We start from the raw sequence: 27,833 nt of genomic DNA on the forward strand, positions 1-27,833 counted from the left end.
TGAAGCGTATGTAACCCGAGGTACCGCTGTATCTAAAGGAATAGTTTGGATAAGGACTTTGGCCAACTGTATTCTGTCCTGTTCTCTAATGTTCCTTTCACCGTTTGCGTTATAGAACTGTGGCCTTTTTCACGGACACACTGCTACGTTGTGCTAAATTTCATTCATGCCAATAGGAGTGGGTAAAACAGCAAACATTATTGGACTACACTGCTACTTGCCCCCCTCCAATTCCCGCACATGTGTGCCTCTATTCCCAAATTCCCCCATGGCAAAAGCAGGAAAGATTCGTATGCCGATATACCACCCCAAATTTCGTCACTTTACTCCTGCAATTATCTGTGTTAATGGGTTTTTTCTGAAGGCAATTGATACGGAAATGGCTGCTAAAACTTCCACTACGGTTCCAGAAGTGGCGTTTACATCACAAGGAAGCTCAAATAAAAAGTGCAAATTAACAGTTAGGGAAATGTAAGGGAAATGGAATAAACTGCTGCATGAACACAGCCCATTCCTATTCCTCAGCAGCATATGAGTGCAGTTCTCCTGTCTATGGACCAGATCATACTCTCAAGACAGCAGTAGAGTAGAGGTATGAGATTTATCTGGGGGGTGGGGAACCAAACACTGGTTTTAATATCAGGCTGGAACGCCTCACCTCTTTTATCTGATTGGTGCTCTCCCTGATCAGCTCCTCCCACTCATTTTCAGACAGCGAGAGCTTGAAATCCCGGGTCTGCAGAGCTTTCTGAAGAAGCAAGCATGCCTGGGCCTGAAAAATAAAGGGATGGAAAAGCAGGTGAACTAATGGAAACTGGTATCCCCAACCCACCCCTAAGCCTGTGTCTAATACAGTGGTACCTAGGTTTATGAACTTAATCAATTCCGGAAGTCCGTTCTTAAACCAAAGCTTTCTTAAACCAAGGCGTGCTTTCCCCTAGCAGCAGAGGACTCAATTTACACTCAACAGGAAGCAGAACATGTTCTGCTTCTAAGGCATAGTTCACAAACCAAAACACCTCCTTCTGGTTTTGCGGCATTCTTAATCCAAGTTGTTCATAAACTAAGCTGTTCTTAAACCAAGGTACCACTGTAGTAGTTTTGCGGCGCAAGGAGATGATACAAGGGAGAAGGAGACCTACGCATCCTCCCAGAGGAAGACACTTGATCAAAATCCCATTTTGCAGCTGCTTTTAAGACTTCAGGGAATTCCACCTCCCATCCCATCACAACACACCCCAAGTCTTTGCTGTTCAGGCTCATCCCCTGACACCTCGCCCCTCTGAGGGCACAGTGCCCTTCTGAATGCACACTGGGAAGCCAACAGGCTTGTTGCTGTGCAGTGTGTAAAAACAGCTGGAAACTCCCAGGCAAAAGAAACCTCGAACCCCGTGGATGTTTGCACAAGTACTGATTGTCTCTGGGCCCTGATCCTTGCACACGCAGATAAGCTAGCCTTTAACAACCTGCATCTCGGAAGCACATCAGACACGGAAAGGTTGGTTTGTTTGGTTGGGTTCCTAAAGGCCACAAACAGAGCTATTCAACACAGAGACACTTAAAGGTCTTTTGCTTCTTCCTATCTTTGAACCATCGCGGAAATTAAGCCAGCAGGAGAAAAAAGATTAGGAAGAATTGGGAAGCGCTTCCATTTTTATTTTATCAGCTAGTGGCAAAAACTCCACCACCTTCCAGATAATAAAGCCCAGCTCTGCAAACTTTGTGCCCTCCAGATTAAAAAAATATATATTGTTACAATCCCCATCAGCTCCAGCTGTGGTCAACGGGTAACGGGAGCTTCAACTCAAAGCCACCTGGAGGGCACCAGGTTGATGAACGCTGTGATATACCAGTTTGTGCCAGGACCAGATCCTGTCTCTGTGCAACTTCCGGGCAGGAGCTGTGGTTTTATTTTTAATCGTATATTGGTGGCCAAGACAGAAGCCAGTTACAGGATGTGCAACCTGCTGACCTAAGGCAACACAGCCAGATTCTGAGATGGGCCAAAAATAAAGAGGGGGAAGTTGGCCAACCCTTATGCCCCAAAGAGCTTATGAGTTTGGAGCAGGGGGGGGCGTTGCTCCCAGAGAGGGGCAGAGCTGATGCCTACTGTCATGGATTTGCTGGCTGCAGAGAAGTGGGGAGAGCCCAGGGATTGGCTGTGAAATGATGATGAGAGGTCAGAGGAGAAGACTGGGAGAATTGTTCAGTTGGAATGTACCCCAAGAATCATCTAGTCCAAGGATGTCCAACAAGTTGATTGCCATCTACTGGTTGATCGTGGTGGGTGCATTGTCGACCGCAAGATCCTGCCCTGCCCCCCCAAAAGCTCAACACCTTTGGTAGATCACTGCCAGTCTTTTTACAGTGGGAGATCACAGTCTCTTGAAAGTTGAACATGCCTGATCTAGTCCAACCCCCTGCAATGCAGGAATCTCAGCTAAAGCATCCATGAGAGATGGCCCTCCAATCTCTGCTTGAAAACCTGCAAGGAAGGAGAGTCCACCACCTCCCAAGGAAGCCGTTCCACTGTCAAACAGCTCTTACTGTCAGAAGGTTTTTCCTGATGTTTCGTCAAAATACTTCTTATAACTTGAAGCCACTGGTTCGAGTCCTCCTACCCTCCAGAGCAGGAGAAAAATTGTAAGGTGCTTTCTCGTAAGGAGATCGCCCCAAACAATATTGGGAGCTGTAGTTTAAGGGTGCTGAGAACTGTAGCGCTGGGAGCAGTCCCCTAACAACTCTCAGCACCCTCAGTTCCCAAGATTCTTGGGTGCGGGGGGGGGGGGAATCCATGACTGCTAAAGTGGTGCAAAAGTGCTTTCAATGTATGGTGCGCACCGAAGCTTTTGATAACGTCAATTTTACAGTCTTAGGAAATGTGTTAGTCCTTGAGATGCCACCTCTTTGTTCTTTTAAGCTGCAAAACGCTTTTGGGCATCGCTGGATGCCAGATACTAATAACGGGTGTTTGACCAACGATTCCAGTGAATATTTACAATTTTGAAAAACTACCTAATAAACGGGACGCAGGTGGCACTGTGGGTTAAACCACAGAGCCTAGGACTTGCCGATCAGAAGGTCGGCGGTTCGAATCCCCGCGACGGGGTGAGCTCCCGTTGCTCGGTCCCTGCTCCTGCCAACCTAGCAGTTTGAAAGCACGAAGTGCAAGTAGATAAATAGGTACCGCTCTGGCGGGAAGGTAAACGGCGTTTCCGTGTGCTGCTCTGGTTCGCCAGAAAGCGGCTTAGTCATGCTGGCCACATGCTGAGCTCCCTCGGCCAATAAAGCAAGATGAGCGCCACAACCCCAGAGTCGGTCACGACTGGACCTAATGGTCAGGGGCCCCTTTACCTAGTAAACATTTGAAACCAAAATTTGCCAAAGTGGGATTCCGAGGAGATGAAATGTCAAGATGCGACAGAAGTTCCTGCTCCACCTGCTAGTCAAACGCTTTGGTGAAAGAAGAGATGTCTTAGCAAAGTCCCTCACTGGCACCTCCAAGTTGCAACCTACCTGTGACCTTGCAACCGAGGCAATAGACTCCCCTCAGGCTATGCTTGGTGGACTTTGCAAAAAAAAAGAAGAAGGGGAAAAGGCTGGTGTGGATTCTTGTCAGTCTCCTATCTTTTTTTTTAAAAAAAGCCTCTGCTCTCTACGCATCAAACGGCAAATATAATTCGAGCGCATTAGGGAAATTACTCAACCCTACAAGTCCTTGCGGACTGCCCCGGTACGTTTCCACGGAGAGCGTTGGCTGTTGAGAGACAGGTTAGCTACGCTCCGGTGAGCAATTCCTCTGCTTTGCTCCAGGCGGGGAGCTCTCATTATCCCTTCCAACCTGTGGCAATGAAGATAAGGAGGCCAAAGCAGACCTTAGAAGGGCATCGCCTGAACAACCTAAGGAGGTGGAAGCCGGGCTTAAATAATTCTGCTGCAACAGACCTTAATCTGCTCAGCATCCCCCCCCCTTCTGCCTCACAGTGGCCAATCAGGTGCCCCCAGGAAGTCCACAAGCAGCAGCGGCAGCAGCCTTTCCCACTGATGCTCCTCTGGGTATCAGGAGACAAGCTGCCCAGACAGCGTCCCTGAATTGGTTTGATTCCCTTCTAAAGCAGCTCAGGTTGGTAGCCATCAAATTAACTATGAAATAACACTACTAGAACTTGCACACATCAGTACTAACAGCTGGGGAAGAGAATGACAACCACTGCCCTCCCGGACAACTGTGTTTTGCTTCTGCTAGCCTCCTCTGGAGTAAGGATATGGGAGCCAGCTGTGTGCCAGCTGGACTGGTGAGAGGAACTGCATTGAAGCCAGGCTTCATTTGTTTGTGTGCGACACAAAAATCACAATGTGAGAAAAGAACTTGGGCCCAGAGTACCTTAGGGACTCTGTCTGACTCCAAATGCTCCTAAAGGGCCTGAGATCATTATATGTGAAGGAATGTTTATACCTCTCCATCATTCAGTCCGGACACTGAGGTCCACCTCCGAGGCTCTTCTGGCGGTTCTCTCACTGAGAGAAGTAAAGTGACAGGGAACCAGGCAGAGGGCCTTCTCGGTGGTGGCACCCTCCCTGTGGAACACCCTCCCATCAGATGTCAGGAAGATAAAGAATTACACAACTTCTAGCAGACGTCTGAAGGCAGCCCTGTTCAGGGAAGTTTTTAATGTCTGACATTTTGTTATTTTTTATATTTTGCTGGAAGCCCCAGAGTGGCTGGGGAAACCCAGCCAGATGGGTGGGGCAGAAAGAATAAATCACCATCATCATCATCATCATCATCATCATCTCAATCGCAACCAAATACTTCCCTAGTCCACGAAAGCTTATGTATCTGCTTGGTTTTCAGAGTGCCACAAAGGCTCTTGTTTCTGAATAAAAGAACTGAAATCTGGAGAGACAGAGACAAACGTGATGTCTGAGGAAAGGGGGGGGGGGGGACCGATGCAACAGCTTTGGCCCCTGGGAGGTGCGTGATAATACAGGCAGAATTAAGATCGATTGGCTGGCCTAAAATTAAAACCACTTAAGTGCTTGCCTGGCTTGGGGCCAGGGTCCTCTTCATTTTGAAGGCCTGAAGCTTTTTCCTCTTTGCCCATCTTGTCTAAAAAGGGCCACTTCCTTAAAAACAGAGAGAGAGAGAAGATTCTCCTATGCAAAGGAGGAAAATGCCAAACTAGGAATCGCTGACTCGATGAAGGACAGGTAAGGTCACACTTTAGGTTTTGGGTTTAATACAAGCTCTATTTAAAGGGATGTGACGGAGAGGGGGGAACCTCATGGACCAGGGTGAAGATGGAGAACTCTTTCTCTGCCAAGGGCCACATTCCTTCTGGTGTGATCTGCTGGAGGCCACATGCTGGCAGTGGGCTAAGCCACAAGCGGTAAGATTGCCCCCTTTCCCCTCTTCCTTCTGACACCCCCTTCTCTCCCCACCCCGTCACCTGGGGGCTGCCAAATTGGACTGGCCACTTCTAGCGCTCTCTCTCTGCCAAAACCTCCTCGCAAGGTTGTTGTGACTATTAACAGGGAGGGACAAGACAGGGCACACACTGGCTTGAGCTCTCTGGCCAAAAGAGTGGGATAAAAGGGCCATCGACAAAATAAGCTCTAATCATCGCTGAAAGCGCTAATTGCAGTTCAGAAAGAGAGAGTAGGCAACACTAACCAGAGCAGGGTTATTTAGTTTTCTTTGAAAAGAAAAACCACTTTATTGCCTCTCATTCTTTATGCAAAATGTTCCTTGATTAATTCTCCCTTTACCACCTGCTGAATAACATCTATGGTGAAGGCATTCAACTTCACATGCGTTTGTGCAACTGAGTCATCGCTTCACTGCCGGTGTGGGCAGAAGTGAGCACCCTCTTTCCCCCCTCTTTTAATGCCATGCTGTACGTTAGTCATAAGACGCCATGTGCTGGAGTATAGTTTTTAGTTGCTGGGGTTTTTTGGGGGGGCGGGGGTTGCTTTTTTTATCCTGGCAAATCAAAGAGTCTCAAGGCTGCAGAAGCAGCCTAGAACATAAATCGCCTCTTTAAAAAATAATCAGACAGACTCTGTTCCATCTTATTTGTTTTATTTTAATTTGTTGCGTTCATATTAGGGCTGGGCTACATCTAGTTTTCAACATTGTGGTATGTCACCAGCTAAACATCGTGATATACCGATACATCACAATGTCTGAAATAAGGATGGAGCTATGTAGAGACTTTGCCTGAGTTTAAAGCCATTATCTTGCTTTAAACTCAGGGGATTCTCATAGGTAGCTAAGTCATACAGAGATAAATTAAATTTCATCCAGGAGAAAAAGGAAATAAATGAGCTCTCTCTCACACACACACACAATCAGAAATCCCCTTCATTCAGGGATAAACAACTTGAGGAAGCCATTTTGAAGGTCAACTTCCCTGAGGGGGAAAATTGTCACAGCAATAAGATCAGAACCGCATTAGAGTGTGTGCGCTTGTGTGCGTGAGACGAAGGAAATTCAGCCTCATTTCTGTGCATGTTTCAGTCTGGAATTTGGGAGGTAAGAGTTCGATGCTTATGAACAATGTCAGGCTGACAATGGTAGGAAGCTCAATGACCCACAGGAAAAAACAGAAAAGGGAAGAAAACTGAGAAGGAAACACCAAGGCAATTTCCTCACACCACTTCATATTCTAGACACATTTCTGCCTCACAAGTAATTATAACTATTGGAATGGGCAAAACCTCCCTCTGCGAGAACCAGACGTCTGAGGCAAACCATTAGTAGTCCCATCAAGGCTTGCTTTCCCACCTAGTATGTATTCAAAGCTATTTATTACAAATCGCAGCGTCGGCCATTTTACAAGATAAGCCAAATCCCGACACTGCCGACAGGAAAGGAAGAAATATGTCAGGGTCAGGAGTAAATGTACCACACACCCCTATTTCTTGCTTAAAACTCGGAGACCTTGATGAGCATTAACTGCAATTAGCATAGCTGTAAGATGTTAACACTAAGCTGCTGTTAAACCTAGGAAGGAGAGGGAGAATTCGTGGAAAGAGGGAGCTGTGATTGGTTTTAAAAATCTCTGAAACGTACATAAGAAGTCATTGGCATCGCATCATTTGCACTGATATAAAGGTAAAGGTAAAGGGACCCCTGACCATTAGGTCCATTCATGGCCGACTCTGGGGTTGCGGCGCTCATCTCGTTTTATTGGCCAAGGGAGTCGGCGTACAGCTTCCGGGTCATGTGGCCAGCATGACTAAGCCGCTTCTGGCGAACCAGAGCAGCGCATGAAAACACCGTTTACCTTCCCGCGGGAGTGGTACTTATTTATCTACTTGCACTTTGACGTGCTTTCGAACTGCTAGGTTGGCAGGAGCAGGGACCGAGCAATGGGAGCTCACCCCATCGCAGGGATTCGAACCACCAACCTTCTGATCGGCAAGCCCTAGGCTCTGTGTCCACCTAGTGTCCCTTTGCACTGATATACACCAACACAAAAGGTAAATTCCACCCCAGACCCCACTCAGTTTGGCTGCCTTTGCACTTACCTGCTGGTGCTGTCGAGCGCCTTCTGTGATCGACTTGACAATGGTGTCAATCAGTTGGTTGCACATGATCTCCAAGGGAAAAAGAAGAGACCTGGGCGTTAGTGGAGCCTCGCATCACCAGGATCGCAAGTGATGTTTTAGGACAAACGAGGGGCGGGATTTCCAGCCCACAGGCCTAATCAGGCCTGCCAGGTCTCCAGATTTGTCCGGCAAAGGGAAATCAAGCTCCTCTAACCACCTTCAAACCCTTAAACTACAGTTCCCATAATTCTTTGGGGGAGGGCAGTAGCCATGACAGTTGAAAGTGATGATTTAAATTCATGGTGTGAATGTGGCCCTGGACAGAGAGATGTGTCATAAATTCTGAGGTACAGAAGACTAACTACCCTGTGAAGGCTTTGACAACAGAACACCCCTTCCGTTCCTGGGACGTCACTCGGATCCCAGGAAACCGATCGACAACCAATGTGCATTTTGTGTGCCCACGTGGTGTGGAAAGGATGCGAGACCGGGCTCTTCCGCTACTTACCGGGTGGCGTTCAAAGAGGTCGAGAAACATGGGCCCTGTCAGCGGGCTCTTGCGCTTTGTCAAAAACAGGTTCAACGCTTCCTTGTACACAGCGGACACTCGGTCCAGGTCCAGGCTGCCGACAGCAAGGGACTAGGAGAAAAAGGCATAAAAGGAGTAAGTGTTTGGCAATACAAGAACGGGGCCTTTTCTGAGGTGGCTCCCAGCTTGTGGAATGTTCTCCCCATGTTCCTCTTTAACCAGGCCTTTGGCTGATTGACATCCAATGTCCTTTGAAAATCTGTCAGAGGGTGTGTGTGTTACTGGGTTGTTTTTGCTCTGATTATGTATTTTGTGTTTTTATATTGTGTTTTTATCTTGTGAACCATCCTGAGACCTTTGGGTATAGGGCGGTAAACTAATAATAATAATAAAAGTAAAAATACAGTGGCACCTCGGTTTTCGAACATAATCCATTCCGGAAGTCCATTTGAGTTCCAAAACCGAAAACTCAGTATGGAAGCCTCAAAACAGAAAACTCAATACGGAAGCCGTATGGCATGTTCAACTTCTGAGGCACGTTCAAAATCCAAAATGTTCGTCAACGGAGACGTTCAAAAACCGAGGTACCACTGTAATCTGTGGATGCCACCTCCCTGGTGACACAATGATCAGAGAACAAATCTGCCACTGCTATATATTTCAGGAAGTTTTTCAGGAAGAGTCCTGCACCAGCCTCTGATTGGAGGAGGCTAAGGCAGGGGGTGGGATTTGCTGCGGCAGCCAAGACTGTCCCCATGGTAGCAGAATGCAGGCTGCAGTTTACTGACACAGATGCAGAAATGCAGGACCTCCTCACCTGAGCGGTCGGCGCACCGCTTCCTTCACTGCTCTTCAGCTTCTTTTTTGACTGAGCGACCTGCGGAGCAGCTTCAGCAGCCGTGTTCCCCTTCAATACCCGGAAGAGGTAGAGGGACCCACTAAAAGCAGAGCGATACGCAAGAGAAGGGTCAGGGAGAACCGTATGTATTATGCCATGCTGCACCAGCTCAGAAATCTCTTTTAGGCTCAGAACCTCACCTTTCCATTTTCAAAAGCAAGTTTCTAGACCTTATTACGGCTGCGAGGATAGGCTTGTGGGTGAGAAATGCCAGGCAGGGGGTAGGGATAGGTTTCTAGTGGCAAGGAGTTGGGGTTTCAGCAGCCTGTATAATACACACGTCTTCCTTTCTCTTAGGGCTAAGGGCACACAGTTAGAAAAGGACTACAGAAGATCACTCCGATATACGACTACAATGGTGAGACTGCACAAAGATGGAAAGCCCTGCCCACTATAGATGAATGACTGGTAAAATTATTGGATCTGGCTGAGATGGCAAAGTTAACATGTTTAATTAAGAGAAAAATCGTTACTGACATCTGTTAAGGATTGGAAACTCCCCCCCCCCCCCCGTTAAATGCTTTATTGGGTTTTAAAACTATGTAACGTAAGTAATCAAAGAAAATATAAACAAACATTCATTCCAACATTGGTGCTTGTTGTATGTAACAATTTGTAGACTGGAAACTTCTTATGGGCTTTTTGAGTGAAAACTGAACTGGCAATATCGGGATTTGAGTATTGGAATAATATTGGTTTATAGAAGACCGAATGGTTGGATTTGTAAGAAATGAATATTATATGTCGCTGCAGAAGAGAGCTGGAAGTCCTTTTACTCTTTTCAATTTTTCTTAATTTTTTCCTTTATTTTATTTCTCTCTCTCCCCCCCCCCCCCCCGCTTCCCTTTTCTAGCCTTCTCTTCTTTCTGACTCTGTTCTTTTTTAGACTAAGTACCTAACAGGCGTCTCCACACATACGCGTGTTCAAGTAGCGCATGACCGTGTAGACGCACGGCACCAGGAAATAAATGGAATAAATCAATTTACACTGCAATAAGGGCACTGATGGTCTGAAAAGAGCAGGAAAATGGTGTGGAAGGAGCCAAGCACTTTGAGGTACCGGTCTACCTCTGAATCACAGCCAGGAACTTTGGGGTACCAGTCTACCCCCCTATCTTGCCATCATTTTCACACGGTCCTCCAGTGGTGAGGAAAACTGAGAGCCGCCACTGCCACCATTCATGCCAGTTTGGTAAGTGCTGCTGGTTTTTAAAAGGCTTTCCAGAGGCTTAGAGGGTGTTTGCAGGCTTTTTAGATGGTGTTCCCCGCTATTAAACGATTACACTATACGTAACCCCCGCATAAGTGGCGAGATGCCTGTACTGGGCTACTGGTGTAGCAGAATAAATTATGCAGAACAAAACACATTTACTTTGCATAGTTTATACACCCGCCAGGTCTATATGGGAGAAGACATTCACTTAGAGCCCTGTATAGGGAGCCTTTTTAACGTTTAATGTTTTAATATGTTGCTATATATGTTGGAAACCACCCAGAGTGGCTGGGGTAACCCAGTCAGATGAACAGGGTACAAATCAATAATTATAATAATAATAAATGAAGAAGAAGAAGATACCTCTGCAGATTTCCTCCAAAACCTTGAGAACTAGGAACCTGCTTTAAGTCTTTTAAACTTAGAAAAACGGGTTTTGCTTTTCATTGAAAATCTCAGGGTTCCAGGCCCCTTTCAACTGCAGTGTTAAATGAGAAGATAAAGTGTGTGTGTGTGTGTGTGTGTGTGTGTGTGTGTCTTAAACCCACACACCTGCCCAAACGACCCACCTGAAGCAGTAAAGAGCAACAGAGGAGTCGCTCTGCTTGCAAGCTCTCTTCACCAGACTCTCCAGCTGGGCATGCAGTTCTTCCCGGATGGGGGCCACGTTTTTGCAGTACTGCTTGGATCTGCATAGGTGATTCCTGAAAACCAAGGGAACACAACACAGTCAGTAAACCAAAGAAACCCTACCGGTATGATACCATTCTTGTTTTATTCATAATCTGTATACTGCACTTTCCCCCCACACCTAAAGTGTTCAAGTAGCGCAGCTACCTAAAAACATTCAAAATGCTGACTTGAGAGCACGGCTGGACAATTTTGTACCACCGATAGGAACACACTATAGACCTGCAGGCTCTCTCTTTGCAGCAGATCCTGGTATAGAGTCACATCCAACTCAGGGTTGACCCATCGAAATTAACGGACTCAAGTTAGTTTCAATGGGTCTACTCTGAGTAGAACTGGCATTGGATACACAATGTTTCACATCCAGGGGTCTGCCTGAAAAAGAAAATCTTCCTTCCATGCCACGTGGACTGAATCCACATCAAGATGCATACAGGCAAACACGAGGTCTGCAACTCCCAGTTCGTTTTGCACCTCTGGATAAAAATGTAGCAAAGGTACTTGAAATAAACTCCAGCACGGCAAAGAAAGACTGGTCGATCACGGTCTGCCAGTAGAAAAACTGAGCAAGACATCTTCCATTTCAACACCTGGTGAAAACCTTTCTATTCCATCAGACGTACATAGCCAATGAGGAATACATACTTTCGGTGATGTCTGTTTTTGCGTCTGTGTGGTGTTGTTGTTTTAATTTTTATTTTATTTTGACAAAGTAATAATCATAAATAAATAAGAATAAAAATGTGCCCCCCACGACACTGTTTCATTGTAACTATCCAACCTCCCAAAATTTCACCTCTTGCAATGGTTTGACCCTTTTCAGTTTGTACAAACACCCACCATATTTCCTCAAAATCATTTCTCCTGCATATTCACCTTTTTACCTTAACGGCACATGTTAATTTATCATTAATAGCTATATCCCACACCTCTTTATACCATTCTTCCATTTTATATTCTCCTTGCCCCTTCCACTTCCTAGCTATAATAATGTGATGTCTGTTTTTAACTTCTTATGTGGTTTTTACTGTACGTATTAAGTTCTTGTAAACTCCTTTGGGGTTTGTCAGCACAGTGGTACCTCAGGTTACATACACTTCAGGTTACATTCGCTTCAGGTTACATACGCTTCAGGTTACAGACTCCGCTAACCCAGAAATAGTGCTTCAGGTTAAGAACTTTGCTTCAGGATGAGAACAGAAATCGTGCTCCGGCAGCAGCAGGAGGCCCCATTAGCTAAAGTGGTGCTTCAGGTTAAGAACAGTTTCAGGTTAAGTACGGACCTCTGGAACGAATTAAGTACTTAACCCGAGGTACCACTGTAGTGGTATATATATAGAATCACAGAAACCTAGACTTGGAAGAGACCCCGGGGGGGGGGTCAACTAGTCGAACCCCCTACAATGCAGGAACCTCTTGCCCAATGTGGGGCTCAAACCCACAACCCCGAGATTAAGAGTCTTCTGTTCTACCGCCTGAGCTATCTAAATTGAAATAGCAAATAAGAAACCTCGCCACAAACTCACGTAAAGATATCGGCCGTCTTCCGGAGGTAGTCTTGCTCCTGCTTGTCGGACTCGCTGCTCATGCTCTGCTCAATCACGGAGAGTAGAGGGTCGATGATGGTGAACACGAGGGGGTTCTCCGCTTGCTTCGACAGGAACACCTCGACCAGATCTAGAACCTGGAAATGTGAGGGACAGAAGGGAGATGTGTCGGACTCAGGCCAACACAAGCTTTCCAGAGACAGAGAATAATAATAATAAAATAATAATAAAATTTTATTTATATCCCGCCCTCCCCAGCCGAAGCCGGGCACAGTGCGGCTAACAACAGTAAAATAATACATTCTAAAATCAGTTCAATATAAAATCAGTTCAAATCAGGTTAATGGCAACCACTGGGCTAGAGTTCTGTGAGGATTGCCAAAAGAGGGGGTCAGGCTGTGCCCTGGCCAAAGGCCTGGTGGAACAGCTCTGTCTTGCAGGCCCTGCGGAAAGATGTCAAGTCCTGCAGGGCCCTAGTCTCTTGTGACAGAGCGTTCCGCCAGATCGGAGCCACAGCCGAAAAAGCCCTGGCTCTGGTTGAGGCCAGCCTAACCTCCCTGTGGCCCGGGACCTCCAAGATGTTTTTGTTTGAAGACCGTAAGGTCTTCCGTGGGACATACCAGGAGAGGCGGTAGGTACGAGGGTCCTAGGCAGTATAGGGCTTTAAAGGTTAAAACCAGTACCTTAAACCTGATCCTGTACTCCACCGGGAGCCAGTGCAGCTGGTATAGCGCCAGGTGAATGTGATCTCGCAACGAGGACCCCGTAAGGAGTCTCACCACGGCATTCTGCACCCGCTGGAGTTTCTGGGTCAGTCTCAAGGGCAGCCCCATGTAGAGCGAGTTACAATAATCCAGTCTGGAGGTGACCGTCATGTGGATCACAGTGGCTAGGTCAGGGCGAGAGAGGTAAGGAGCCAACTGCTTAGCTTGGTGGAGATGAAACAAGGAAGGGGTGCACATGCAAGAAGTCTAGGACTGGGCCAACAGGAATGACTACAGTATATGGGGACAGGACAGCCTATCTGTCCACCTGGACCAGCACTGCTTGCTCTGACCGGCAGCTCTCCAGGGTCTCGAGGAAGGGCGTTCCTATAACCCGCTACTGTGGTTAGAGCGGGGGCTGGGAAACTTGGTCATCCAGAGGGCCACACTCTATTCTGAGAAACCTTCCAAGGGCCACATGCCACTTGGTGGGCGGGGCCAGAAGCAAAAGTGGGTGGGGCAATGCAAGTAAGATGTTGCCTTTTGCAGAGCAAGCTGGTTTCTACAAACACACGCACAACTGTCAAGAGCTATCAGAGTTGAAGGACACAATTGAGCCAGGGGGGAAACCACCTTGAGTGTAGCCTGGCGAGTTTCCTGAGAGCCACATCTGATCCCCGGTCCTGGGGCGCCCCACCCAATTTAACCACATAGATGTGGCTGCAGGACGGTCCCTTTGTTCTCCCAACTCCCACTAAGCTTTAGTGCAACTCACATTGCAAATTGAGCAAAGTGACTTATGCTCAGAAGGAATCCCAGTTGTTTTTAATGGGCCTCACTCCCAGGTAAGTGAGTATAAGATCGCAGCCTAAAATAGTCTGCAAAAGGGTTCCTCCACTGCCATCTCTCAAGGCCTCCATCATGTTGGTAAAGAACAAGACTTTCCCTCTTCTCCCTCCCTGATCCACTTATTTTTTCAGGGAACATCAAGGAAGAGACCTGTGTAACTCAGAAACTTGCTCAGTATTTGGCTCTACAGCTCCGGTTTGGATTCTTGCCACCAAACAGTATTTCACATGCTGAAAAACTGTTTCCCAAGCTTATGCTGACCCCTGGAGGCCACAATTAAAACAATCCCAAACCCAACTGCATCCTCTCATCCTCAGATCCAGCCACAGAGGGATGGACAACAGTTCTAAATTAAAAATGGTATGTGCCGTAAGTCGTACATCAAAACAAAAATAGATGCTGTCCCTTTCCAAGAGCATAAAGGTCTGCAAATCTCCTGTGGTTTTACTGCTCAGCTGCTGTTATATATATGTACTGTTTTACAGTAGTGCTATTTTTATGTTTTGCTGTTTCTTACGTCGCTCCAAGAGAATATTGCACCTTGAAAGGTGGGGTGAAAATGTTTAAATCAATGGCATTCAACCAGTGTGCCATGACACCCTGGGGTGCCTTGAATGGTGGTCAGGGGTGCCGTGGGCGACACTGGCCTCTATCTCTCTTTTCTTTCCCCCCCTCCTCTGGTGCCCTCTTGCATCTCTGCCTCCCAAAGGTTTTGTGCATCTGTTTGTTGCAGTAGCCCTGGCTACAAGCCCCCCAGGCAAATGGTGCCTCTGGGGCTGGCCAGGGGGTGCTGCTTGCCAGATGCTGAGGTGGCCTCAGAGAAAGAACAAAAATAGGTGAGGAAGCCCAGCCAGCCAGTCCACCAGCCTTTGCTGTTGGGAATGGACAGATAAGTGGGAGACCGGGCAGGCAGGCAGGCGCTGTGCTGGCCTTCCTTGTGCTTGCTGTGTGCAGGGCTTGCCTGGAAGCGGAGTGCCCAGTGTTGAAGGGGAGCCTTTACGCCATGCAGGCCCAGCAGCACCCGCTGCTGCCACTGCAGCCTCACAAGGTGAGGTGCCAGCCTCACGTTCATCTTTGGCCAGTTATGCCACTAGGACTGGGGGCATCTTCTCCCAAGGCCCCTGTGGGGCAGTGTGAGGAGGCACCTCTCTTTGAGGCGGCGGGGGGGGGGGCAGCTCAGAGACCAGGGGTGGCAGCAGTGGCTGCCCAGAGGACTCCCAAGGAGAGGGGAGAAGAGAGGAGGCTGAGGAAACACTCCACAAGGAAGGGTGTTCGAAAAAGGGTGAGAGGCTGCCAGCTCTGCAGGCAAAGGGTGACATAACTGGGCTACTGAGCCCTGCAGAAAGAATGTACAGTGGTACCTTGGGTTAAGAGCTTAATTCATTCTGGAGGTCTGTTCTTAACTGTTCTTAACCTGAGGTACCACTTTAGCTAATGGGGCCTCCCCACTGCCGCCACATGATTTCTGTTCTCATCCTGAAACAAAGTTCTTAACCCAAGCTACTATTTCTGGGTTAGGAGAGTATGTAACCTGAAGCATCTGTAACCCGAGGTACCACTGTAGTTGGTCAAGGGAGCCGTGGGCTCAAAAAGGTTGAAAACCTCTGGTTAAAATAATAAAAACTCATGCTTCAAAGACTGCTTTTGGCTATCAGCTTCAGAACAAGTCAGATAAAAAACCCAGGATTCTAACCCATGGTTTGAAGGTTATTATGATGAGTAGTTTTAACCCATCTTTCAATGCAATGTTTTCTAGATGCAGGCTGAAAACACACCCAGGGGCAACAAATCCATTTTTATTTCATTTTTATCTCTGCTTAAGTTACTAGGAGGCAGCAATCTGAACCATCTCTCAATGGCTTTGCATTTATTGCGATTTCAAAGGGTTTCTCTCCCCTGGGGCCAACACCTCGTCTCCTCCTACCTTGATCTTGAATTCCCGGCGTAATATTTTCTCCTTGCGCATCTTTTCCTTCTCGTCCTTCTTGGCTTGGATGCGCTTCTTCTGCTCGGCAAAGAGGGCCGACAGGTTCTCGTCCAGGGACATCATGGTTTCGTCATCAACGTCCTCGTCGCTGTCATCGCCACCCTGGGATTTTTAAGTATTAAAAATGTGTGTGTGTTTTAAAGTTTTGTACCCACTGCTGTTCTTATGCCACTGTTTGGGTTGTATCCAACTAAGTTTGACCCAGAGTAGAAACACTGGAACTGACAGATTGGGGTCAGTCAAGTCCATCCATTTTTAGTGGGTCAACTCCAGGAAGGACAACCCAATGGATTTCCAAGCTGTAGAATTCAGCTCTCTTCCCCACAGAACTCGGGGTTCCCTCAGCGCAGAAGACATTATTGGCCCAGAGATGGAAAGAAGATAAAGACCCTAGCAGAGAAGAATGGCAGATCAAGTTGATGGACTATGCCAAAATGGCTAAAATGACCGGAAGAATCAGAAATCAGGAAGACCAAAATTTTAATAAGGGGAATGGGGAAAATTTATAACTTGTAAACCATTAAAATCGTTAGTGGGATTGGAATATCACTTGTAGTTTAATGGTGCATTCTGGATACAATGGAGATGGAAAAGATTTGGGTCATCATATAAGACGCAGGAAGAAATGATTAATAATTAGGACCCACAAAGGGGAGGATGGAAGTCCAGGAGACTCCTTGGAATCTTGTTTTTATTATCTATGTTCGATATATGACTGAAAAATTTTAAACTGAAAAACCAAATAAATATTTATTTTTTAAAAATAAGACAGCGCCGCATTGCTAAGCCTTCCACACCTCGCCCTCGCCTCCTGCGGCACTTACCAGTGCATTCCCAGCTTGCAGAACTCCTCGCAGCATGGCACGGAATTTCTCGTCAGCCTCAACGTTCTCGTCTTCGTTATCCGTCTCCGAAGCCTCCTTTTCCTCCCCTTCACTCTCATCGTCCTCAGAGCTGTCGTCATCTTCAGAAGAACTCTCCTCACCATCATCCTCTTCGCTCTGCCGAGAAAGAGGAAATTCAACTCAGTTTATCGGGAATCCAAGACTTGGCAAATCTCAGTCCTTAGAAAAATCCTGCATCAAGCTAAAAGCACTCAAAATCGCTCCCTTTGCCATTTGGTCTTATTTTATATGCAAATACAGCGGCTCAGGAACGTCAGAAGGCTTAGCCTGAAGTCGCAACAGTGGTTGCCAACATTTTACACAGTTTATTAGACACAGTCCTAAAATGCAAAGGGGGAAAGTGGCCTTAGTGACGCTCCAGGGCTAAAGGCACTATTATAACAAATTCGGTAGCAGTTACCACATCTTCCGGCAAAGATTTCTTCTTTTGAGTTTCTTCCATCACGATGACAGCGTTCTCTTCATCCTGGTCGTGCTGTGGGTCGAGAACCTTGAGAAGAAATATATACATTTTACACACATATATTTTACACAGGTAGTCAGTACTGACGCTCAAACCTAAGTTGCAGGCGGCATATTGACAAAGATGTGCCCCTTCTCTCACATGTACAAAGGAGTGGCTCTCCCAAAACATGTATTTCCTGTGGCACAGAGCTGCCATTGTCAGTTTGAATTTCACAGTACAGAAAGTACTGATCTGATGTGTAGAGATCTTTCCTATTCTACTTAATTCAAGAGGGTTCTGGAAGCTGCTCTGTGTGAAAGAAACAAGCAGAAGGTTCGTGATGTTTGGGTTATACCTTCAGAGAAGCTGAGTACAGCTGCTTTGAACTGGTTCTCTTCTCTTTTTCTGTCTGACTATAAAAGTAAGGCCAGAAGGAGCCTGGGTCTCACTTTCTCTTTCTACCTCTCTTTCTTCTGGTGTCGTGTTCTGTATACAGTCATACCTCGAGATAAATATGCTTCAGGGTAAGTACCGTATTTTTCGCTCTATAAGACGCACTTTTTCCCTCCTAAAAAGTAAGGGGAAATGTGTGTGCGTCTTATGGAGCGAATGCAGGCTGTGCAGCTATCCCAGAAGCCAGAACAGCAAGAGGGATCGCTGTGCAGCAATCCCTCTTGCTGTTCTGGCTTCTGGGATTCAGAATATTTTTTTTCTTGTTTTCCTCCTCCAAAAACTAGGTGCGTCTTATAGAGCAAAAATACGGTATTTTCGGGTTGCACTCCACGGTGACCCAGAAGTAACGGAGCATGTTACTTCCGGGTTTCGCCACTTGCACATGCGGTCAAAATGACATCACGCGCATGCGCGGAAGCAGCGAAACAATTCCCAGGGTGGTGTAAACTCTGGGAATTGTAGCTCTGTGGGAATACAGGTCTCAGCAACCTTAACACACTACAGTGTGAGGAGAATCTGAGCTTACAGGGTTAAACAGACTCATCTTACATTCTATTCAGGATGCGAATGGAGCTCCAGAACGGATCCTGTTCGCATCCTGAGGTACCACTGTATAGTGGTAAGGTTTAGTCTTATTTTAAGTTAAGTCAAGTCTGCTGCAACTGGATTTCTTATGGACAGTGCCAATCCTGAATGTATTTGTGACCAAATGTGTTTATATTTTTACTCTGCTAACTATACATCGGAGTTCTGGGTCAATATTGAGTAGAATTGATTGACAGCCATCGTCAAAAGCAGAAGTGTGGAAGTGTTTTTCTACTGGGGTCGAAGCCCCACAGGCCTGAGGGCGGGGGGAGATGCTGGGCCTTGTCAGGAGACTCCTTATTCCTCTCAGAGAGCTGCAATTCCCAGGGTGGTGTAAACTCTGGGAATTGTAGCTCTGTGGGAATACAGGTCTCAGCAACCTTAACACACTACAGTGTGAGGAGAACCTGAGCTTACAGGGTTAAACAGCTCAGAGTGTACGAATTGGGAGGGGGGAGATTCGTCATTTCCGAGAGTCTCCAGCCTTTGTTCTTTCTCTCTACTTTCGCTTTTGAGGAGAGAGGACGTGTTTTTCATGATGCTGTTCGCTGTGATATGACAATGGATAGTCTGCTGTAAATAAAAACTGCTTCTAGCTGCTAAGATGCTGAGTGGACTTTATTTAAGCACACTGAAGAAAGCACTTGACCTCAGCTTTCTCTTACCGCTGCTTAATCTCTGCGTTTGCTCAGAGCCTTTGGAATGTGGCCTTTGAAGTCTGGAGGCCTAGCAGAACTACGCAGCCAAAGCGGGCTGGACGCCAAGGCTTATCTGAGCAATAAACAAACTCTGGGAATTGTAGCTCTGTGGGAATACAGGTCTCGGCAACCTTAACACACTACAGTTCCCAGGATTATTTGGGGGTGGCTGTATCCTAGCGCTTTAAATGAACATGAATCCCCCCACACACCAAGCTCTGACTCTCCCCACCGTTGGGATGTGGCCCCCAACCGCTTTCCCCCAAGAGCACACGGCCCCGGAGGGTGGGAATGTCACCGTTCCTGCTCTGGACAGCCACAGGCTACTCACGTCTAGGATGAGCTGCAGGGCACCCTTTGTCATGTGCTGACAGACGAGCCCAAAGACGCTTTTGCAGACCCGTCGGATGAGCCCGCTGGACTGGGCCAGGAGGGAAAGGAGGACTTCGATGATCACCTCCACCCATTCCGGCTCTTCTTCGCCACCTGAGTGGAGAAAAACACACACAGGGAGAGCCTGAATGCCTCCCAGTGGGCAATGCAACAATGGCCTGGTCAGCAAATCCAGCCTGCCTTTCATCCTACTAGCAACAGAGACAAGGAGCTGCACATGGGTGGGCTGATGGAGGAGGGAATTGGGGTGCAGCACAATCCCTCCTGCGCACCCAAATGCTGTCAACAGCCTTGGCCCTCCAGGTGTTGTTGAACTACAACTCCCATCATGCCTCAGCCATTGCTGAAACTTGCAGCAATCTAGAAGGCCAAAGGCTGCCTAGGGCCTACATCCAGCCACGTTTTACTCAGAATAGACCCACTGATGGACCGAAGTTAATCATGTCCAGGGTGGATAAAAATCAATGATTTCTTAAAAATAAATTTTAAAAAATCTATTTATAAAAAAAACTGGTTTTGGAGGAAAAATCTTTCTAAATATAGTTTTCTATTTAAGTTTCATTATAGTCCAAAGGCTATTTCATAAATAAATAAGAATTTCTTGGTTTTTCATGTGTGCTAAAACTCAGTCTAAGTTTTCTTTTTTTAAAAAAAAAACAGTTTAACCACAACAATCATGGATACATCTGCTATGTTATTGTTTTAGTTAAATAAATTGTTATTAAGGAAATAATTATTTTTCTCCTTAGAATAAAGGACAGCAGAAAAGTGGTCCAGATATAAACCATTAACTTATTAAACCTCACAATAATTTCATGATTATCTGTCTATGTTTTTCTAATAGTGTAACCAAATCAGTAGTTTTTCATATAAAAACTGTAAAAACTACTCTGAAAATTATTCCAAAAATGAAACCCTCATCTGTTGTAAATATTAAGGTTATACCAGCAAGAATGAGTCTTTCTGTAATAATAATAATAATAATAATAATAATAATAATAATAGGTATTTAAATCAAGTCTTACTGACTAGTGATTTAAATCAAATCCACCCTGGTCATGTCTGTTAAAATCAATGGGTCTACTCTTGAGTAGAAGTAGCATAGGATCTGGAGGCCCACCAAACAGACAGACAGAAAAAAGAGCAAGTTTGCCCTTCTCTGGTCTTTCTCTGCCTTCACACCTACCTATGCCTATAGTCTCCTGTTATTTATTATATAAATCAATAAATATCAGGCCAGCAACTATGAGGGGCTTATTTACAAGGGTGTGGTGGATAAATCAGGCTGCGAACAGAGACTCACCAGCAGCTGCTGTCTTTTTCTTCTTGGGTTTCTCTCCAAAGGCTCTCTGGGTGCAATTCTGCAGGTCACTCAGAAGGTTCACACACTCTGCAGGAGACTAGTGGGGCGAGAATCGAGTGAGGAAGCGAGAGGCGGAGGGAACCAAAAGAGAAAGAAAGAAAAAAGGAGTCAAATGTCGTCATTATCATCGTCCCTATGTTTTTATCCTGTCTTTCTCCAAAGTCACTCAGGGCAGCATGTGAGGTTGTTGCAAAGTAGGTTAGGATGGGAGACTTTCTGGTGGGAAAGAGCTTCAGTGTTCCTATGTTCCAGTGGTGCTCCCATTTCCTAAAATTGGCATTCCACAGCCCTACCTGTCATGGTATTGACGGGGAATGAGGGGGAGGAGAAGAGACAGGCAGAGGAAGGGGGGCAGGAAGTGGCGGTGGAGGAAAGAAGGGAAAGCCAGGAGGAGGGACAGTTCACAGATGTTGGACCAGAGCCTCAACACCCCACAGGAAGTTCTGGCACAGACATTGAAACAATGCATGTTCCGTCTGCCAAGAAAGGAGAGTGTTAAAGAGGAGGGGACAGAGACATCACATGAAAATTCCACGCCTTTTCTGTTGAAGAAGGGGTGGGCGTAAGGCACTCAAAGAATCTGAGCAGGAGGATTCGGATGCATGATTGTAATGTGCTGCTTGTACCGTATTTTTCGCTCTATAAGATGCACCAGACCACAAGACGTTTTGGAAGTCAAACTGACTTCCGGAATGGATTAAGTTTGAGAACCAAGGTACCACTCTATTTGGCGCTTTTGTTTTTGCTTTTTATTTTGCATTTTTGTTTTTGAGGCTTTTTCAGTTAATTTGTTTTTGTGACTGTGTGGAACCCAGTTCAGCTACTGATTGATTGATTGATTGATTGATTGTGTGACTGCGGAAATGCCCCCCCCCCCCCCGCCATCCAAACAATGACTATCATCAATGCAGGTAAGAAATATTATTTTTTAATTTTTATCATCTACAATACTGTCTTACTATTTTACACTACAGTACATTATTGCTTACATTTTATGGATCAATGGTCTCGTTAGATAGTAAAATTCAAAAACCAACTTAGTTGGTTTTTAAGGTGCTACTGGAAGGAATTTTTTTGTAGTAAAATTCATGTTAAATTACTGTTTTAGGAGTTGTTTTTAAAAGTCTGGAACGGATTAATCCATTTTGCATTACTTTCTATGGGAAAGCGTGTCTTGGTTTTGGAACGCTTTGGCTTTGGAGCGGACTTCCGGAAGGGATTAAGTTTGAGAACCAAGGTACCACTGTAGACCCAATAGTGCCCTTCCCAAGACAAGCCCTGGCAGCCCTTTGCAAAATAACTCTCCCCTTCCATTATTATCTTCATCATTATTGGCTCAGGGATTATGGCCACAGCCATATTCAAAGCCTCACCCAAAACAGCCGCTTCCAGCGCACTGGATATTACCTTGAAGAGGTGAATGCCAACTAACAGCAGGAGGTGTTGGAAAGCGGAGGACTTCAGGTTTTGACTTTTCTTCTCTCTCTTCCGCAAGGTTTCCACCGTCTGGAGCATTCTGTGATGGGGAGAGAATGGTCAGGCTAAGACACGCAGCTCTGCATTTGTTTGTTATTTGCTTGCTCCAGCCAACCGAGCTTGGTGAGACTAGGCCAGTCTAGTCAGACTTTGTACACAGAATGGGGAATGAACCAACTTGTCCCTCCGCCTTGGGCGGTAAAATAGCTTGGGCCCTAGGCAGGGAGCGGGTAGGTGTGGGGGATTCCCTGGTCCTGAATGGGGTAACTGTGCCCCTGAAAGACCAGGTGCACAGCCTGGGAGTCATTTTGGACTCACAGCTGTCCATGGAGGCGCAGGTTAACTCTGTGTCCAGGGCAGCTGTCTACCGGCTCCACCTGGTACGCAGACTAAGACCCTACCTGCCTGCAGACTGTCTTGCCAGAGTGGTGCATGCTCTAGTTATCTCCCGCTTGGACTACTGCAACGCGCTCTACGTGGGGCTACCCTTGAAGGTGACCCGGATACTGCAATTAATCCAGAATGCGGCAGCTAGACTGATGACTGGGAGTAGCCACTAGGACCACATAACACTGGTTCTGAGAGATCTGCATTGACTCCCAGTACGTTTCCAAGCACGATTCAAAGTGTTGGTGCTGACCTTTAAACCCCTAAACGGCCTTGGTCCTGTATACCTGAAGGAGCTTCTCCACCCCCATCGTTCAGCCCGGACACTGAGATCCCTCGCAGAGGGCCTTCTGGCGGTTCCCTCATTGCGAGAAGTGAGGCTACAGGGAACCAGACAGAGGGCCTTCTCTGTAGTGGCGCCCTCCCTGTGGAACGCCCTCCCATCAGATGTCAACGAGATAAACAACGGCCTGACATTCAGAAGACCTCTTAAGGCAGCCCTGTTCAGGGAAGTTTTTTATATTTAACGCTGTACTGTTTTTAATACTTGATTGGGAGCCGCCCAGAGTGGCTGGGGAAACTCAGCCAGATGGGCAGGGTATAAATAATAAATTATTATTATTATTATTATTATTATTATTATTATTACTCTAATGAGAAGAGAGTCCAACCACACCTGGAAGGCCACAGGTTCCCCACCCCGCTCTAAGTGCCTCGTACCTGTCCCAAGCAAGCTTCTCTTCATCGCTAAATGGGACCACAACTGCGACGTGGGCCTGGTGAGAGAGGAGGGCACTGGCGTACTGGACGATGAGGTAGAGCCAGGGGTCCCCGCTGGCGGTCAAGCCGTGAAGGTGCTTCTTCCTCATTTCTTCTGCTTTGGCCGAGTCCCCCAGGGCGGGCATCGTGTTCAGGTGCTGGAGCAAACTGCAGGGAGAGAGAAAACAGCGACTGAACGCAGGAACCGCCCTTTGGGATATGCAGAAACGCAAAAAATAGTTACATCAGGCTTCCTCGACAGCTGTCATTGCTGAATATGAGGACCGACAACATGAAAGCTTGTCGCTCTAAAGAACTTTTGACATAGAAAGAAAACATTGGTAAGTGAAATAGAGGATAGTTGTACAGTGGTACCTCGGGTTAAGAACTTTGCTTCAGGTTGAGAACAGAAATTGTGCTCCAGCGGCACGGCAGCAGCAGAAGGCCCCATTAGCTAAAGTGGTACCTCAGGTTAAGAACAGTTTCAGGTTAATAACGGACTTCCGGAATGAATTAAGTTCTTAACCCGAAGTACCACTGTATGTCCGATAAAGCAGCAGGTATAAGGTAGGAATAAAAACATAGAAGTAAGGGTGGGAAGCCAAAATTTAAGAAAAAACATGTGAAAACCAATTAAAAATTATGTCTTTTTTTTGACAAGGATGTTAGCTGCAGCCAGGATTTCAATAGCCCAGCAATGTAAAATCTGAAATAAATCCACATCTGTCTTCATATGGACTTTGGCTATCAAGGAGGGGCAAAATACACATGAACTGTGTGTTTCCAATGAGATGGAAGATCCACAACACTTGTGTGTCATCTGGTGGGGTTTTATTGCCTATGCTTTGGCCTTAGACGCTCAACAAAAGAATATCTTAACCCTGTTTCTAAAAGGAAGGGTTGAAACAGCCCGCTTGTTCAAGGAGGCCACAGATAACTGAGAGCTCAACCATCTAAGCTAATTCAAAGCCATTTGCCATACATAAACTATCACTCACACACACATTAAAAGGTGGCATAAACAAAAAATGAAAAACAAAGAAAAATCTAAATGGCAATCTTATTTTTTTTAAAGGGAGGATTAAAACATCCCACCTGGGACGCGGGTGGCGCTGTGGGTAAAACCTCAGCGCCTAGGACTTGCCGATCGCATGGTCAGCGGTTCGAATCCCCACGGTGGGGTGCACTCCCGTCGTTAGGTCCCAGCGCCTGCCAACCTAGCAGTTCGAAAGCACCCCCAGGTGCAAGTAGATAAATAGGGACCGCTTACCAGCGGGAAGGTAAACGGCATTCCGTGTGCTGCGCTGGCTCGCCAGATGCAGCTTGTCACGCTGGCCACGTGACCCAGAAGTGTCTGCGGACAGCGCTGGCTCCTGGCCTCTAGAGTGAGATGAGCGCACAACCCTAGAGTCTGTCAAGACTGGCCCGTACGGGCAGGGGTACCTTTACCTTTACCTTAAAACATCCCACCTACTTAACGAGGCCACAGGTAACTGAGAGCCAAAGGCATGGAGGAAAATAAAATGTTTTTGCCTAATGCCTAAAGATGTAGAATGGTGCTGACAGACGAGCCTCCCTGGGGAGAACATTCCACAAGCGGGGGGCCACCACAGAAAAGGCCCCTTCTCGTGCTGCCACCTTCTGGGCCTCTCATGGAGAAATGCCTCAAGGAATGATGATTGCAAGGTCTGGGTTGATTCATATGGGGAGAGGCAGTCCTTGAGGTGCTGGGGTTGTGAGTCACGTACGGTTTCAGAGCTCAAAACTAGCAAGGCAGCAAAGGGAATACCTGAAAAACGAGTTTGCAGCTGCTGCGCGGGATGCCTCATTGAGGGGCACTGATGGTGTGGTTTTCGTCTCGGTTATCTCAGGGGTCGGTTTCTTGGTCTTGAAAAAAGCGTGAAAGAAGCAGAACCTGGCAGAAGACAACAGCGACTTCTTAATACAGGCTGCTGAAACAAAGCGGCCTTCCCAAATGATTTGCAACTCTAGAGACACTTCAGTTAGAAAGCCAAGAATACCCACTTTCACCTGGAAAGAAGTTTCTAGTCCTCATGTTTGTGACAAATAAATATAGATGGGGGGGCAGGTTGTTACATCCAGTGCTTTTTTTCAGGGGGTACTCAAGGGTCTTCTGCCAACCTAGCAGTTCAAAAGCACACTAGTGCAAGTAGATAAATAGGTACCACTGCGATGGGAAGGTAAACAGTGTTTCTGTACACTCGGGCACTCATTGTGCCAGAAGTGGTTTAGTCATGCTGGCCACATGACCCGGAAAGCTGTCTGTGAACAAACACCGGCTCCCCCAGCCTGAAAGCGAGATGAGCACCACACCCCATAGTCGCCTTTGATTGGACTCAACCGTCCAGGGGTCCTTTACCTTTGTACCTTTACTCAAGGGTACACAGTACCAGCACCTCTTTTTTGTTGTTAAAAAGTGTGGCACTTACTGCAACAACTTCATAGTGAGTGGCAACATCTATTTTTCTAGAAAATAAGCACTGGTCACATCTCAGCTAGATCTAGCTTGCACTGTGGCAACCACCCAGTAACGTAAATGCCAAGCGTGTCTTGCAGGATCTTACGTTTCTATCTTGGCAATATCAATATACACACTGCACTATCAAGTACTAGAGGACCAGCTCCCGTCCCGAGGACCTTACAAGCTAAACTTCTGATATGGGGTGGGGAGGAAAATGGAAACAGGTCTGGGAAAGGGGAGAATATGTACTTTTATTCAAATATGTGTCTTTGGTCTTCATTCCAGTGAGAGGATTGAAGATATCACAGAAACCTGCACTTTTGAGGAAGGTTTGGAGGAAGAGGGAATGACTGTTAAATCATTCTAGGAACTAGTCCTGTGAGGGTAAACAGAGGCTCCTTAGCAACTCTGAACACCCTGAACAAACTGCAGTTCCCAGAAAGCTTTGGGGGAAGCCCTGTTTAAAGTGGCACAACACTGCTTTATAGGAATAGTGCAGATTGTGACCTAAGGTCATACAAAGGTTGTGAGCAGTACAGCTCTTTAGTTTAGAGTATTCGGCCTGTCACGAGTGAACAACAAACCCTTCCCTCAGCAAGCGGGCAGTGCAAGCCGCTGTCAACCATCTTGTCCCTCCTACCTAGTCACATCAGTCACAAACTCTTCTCCCTTCTTGATCTGTGGGTTCTCGACAAGGCCAACCAGCCGAGCTATGATCCATTTCCTCAGGCGCGTCACACAGTGCTGGGTCATTTCCCTGCATCAACAGAGAGCAATTGGAAGTAATGAGCCACTAAAGCAGACCCTTGCCTTGCCATCTTATTGGAGTAAAAAGATGGTGGACAGCAGGCCAATTCAGATGTCATGCTAAGCCATCATTTAGTGTTATGAGACACCTCCAGTGTTGCCAGGTGAGGCCAAGGACCCCCACCCCCTTTGGCCACTTTCGCACCATTCATTTAAAGCGCCATGGTACTAAAAGGTCATGGCTTCTCCCAAAGAATTCTGGGTACTTTCATTTGTTTAGGGTGCTTAGAGTTAAGAGGAGACTCCTGTTCCGACTTCCGGAGGCGGCGCGAACGGTAATGGCTGCCCTTTCCTAATCGGGAGAGGGAAGCTACGCTGGAAAAGGGTCGTCCGCTACGGCGAAGCGGAGACCCACTCTGGAAAACCGCAGGCAGCGGAAGCCTGCGGTCTCGGGACCCGGCGGGCGCCAGGTGCTACCCCCGAAACGCTGAGGGAACCCCGTAAGGGGCTCCGGATCGCAGAGGGGGTAGCGGCGCTGTGGGTCTATGCGCATTCAGCGGAGCGAAGCCGCGCTGCCGTTGCCGGTGAGCGCCGACCTTTCTTCCTTCAACACAAGATTCTAAAACGCAACAACCCGTGAGTAATTGAGGATTTTACTAAATTTCGGGACTAAAAATATTGAAAATAAGCTGAAAGCGGAGAGACGAGGAAAAGGAAGTCCGTCCTCCGCAGCCATTGACTTTTAAAGCAAAGAGCAGGAGGAGTGGAGGCATAGAGAGAACTTTTGACAGCTCAGATTGAGCACCCGCAGAAATTACCTTTTCCTTTAAAGACTGTAAGCAATTGATTTTTGGACTTTTATTAGGACTTATATACTCTCTTCTTTGTGGATTACAATTCTGTTTAAGAAGCCCAGGTGTCAGAACTGCCTGAGCAGTAGAACTGTCAGACTGCAAATTTGGATACATTCTATTTAAACTTTGAGATAGTCTGAGGGAGTTCAGAATGGTTACGTTCTTGCATTTTGGAACTCCAGTAAGCACAACTTGAAATATTGTGGCAAACCTAAAACCAACTCTGCTAAAACTACTTTTGTGAAGATCCCTAAGTATTGGTTCAGATTTCGTATGTGGAATGGACTCTTCTTCCTAGGACATTTTATGCTCCCC

General features: G+C 46.7%; 1 protein-coding gene and 1 long non-coding RNA gene across 3 annotated transcripts in view; both read right to left on the reverse strand.

Moving 5' to 3' along the window:
* The window catches only part of LOC310832731, a 150,634-nt gene that overhangs the window by 13,009 nt on the left and 109,792 nt on the right, over positions 1–27,833 (reverse strand). The gene's annotated exons all lie outside the window — the stretch shown is intronic.
* Positions 1–27,833, reverse strand: part of MYBBP1A (MYB binding protein 1a) — a 55,623-nt gene that overhangs the window by 13,009 nt on the left and 14,781 nt on the right. For both annotated transcript variants that reach the window (XR_014558320.1, XM_083714335.1), the window contains exons 10-24: positions 26,558–26,674; positions 25,225–25,350; positions 23,397–23,603; positions 22,221–22,329; positions 20,754–20,850; positions 19,389–19,543; positions 17,277–17,366; positions 16,796–16,972; positions 15,909–16,073; positions 12,411–12,568; positions 10,764–10,898; positions 8,901–9,021; positions 8,063–8,194; positions 7,534–7,602; positions 659–772 (exon numbers count right to left, since the gene is read on the reverse strand). Coding sequence is in view for 1 of the 2 variants with exons in the window: in XM_083714335.1 (XP_083570461.1) it covers positions 659–772; positions 7,534–7,602; positions 8,063–8,194; positions 8,901–9,021; positions 10,764–10,898; positions 12,411–12,568; positions 15,909–16,073; positions 16,796–16,972; positions 17,277–17,366; positions 19,389–19,543; positions 20,754–20,850; positions 22,221–22,329; positions 23,397–23,603; positions 25,225–25,350; positions 26,558–26,674 (1,972 nt within the window). In the remaining variant the exon portion in view is untranslated. The remainder of the gene's footprint in view (positions 1–658; positions 773–7,533; positions 7,603–8,062; positions 8,195–8,900; positions 9,022–10,763; positions 10,899–12,410; positions 12,569–15,908; positions 16,074–16,795; positions 16,973–17,276; positions 17,367–19,388; positions 19,544–20,753; positions 20,851–22,220; positions 22,330–23,396; positions 23,604–25,224; positions 25,351–26,557; positions 26,675–27,833) is intronic.

The sequence above is a fragment of the Podarcis gaigeae genome (genome assembly GCF_964106915.1).
Source record: "Podarcis gaigeae genome assembly, chromosome: 15".
Classification (NCBI taxonomy): Eukaryota; Metazoa; Chordata; class Lepidosauria; order Squamata; family Lacertidae; genus Podarcis; species Podarcis gaigeae.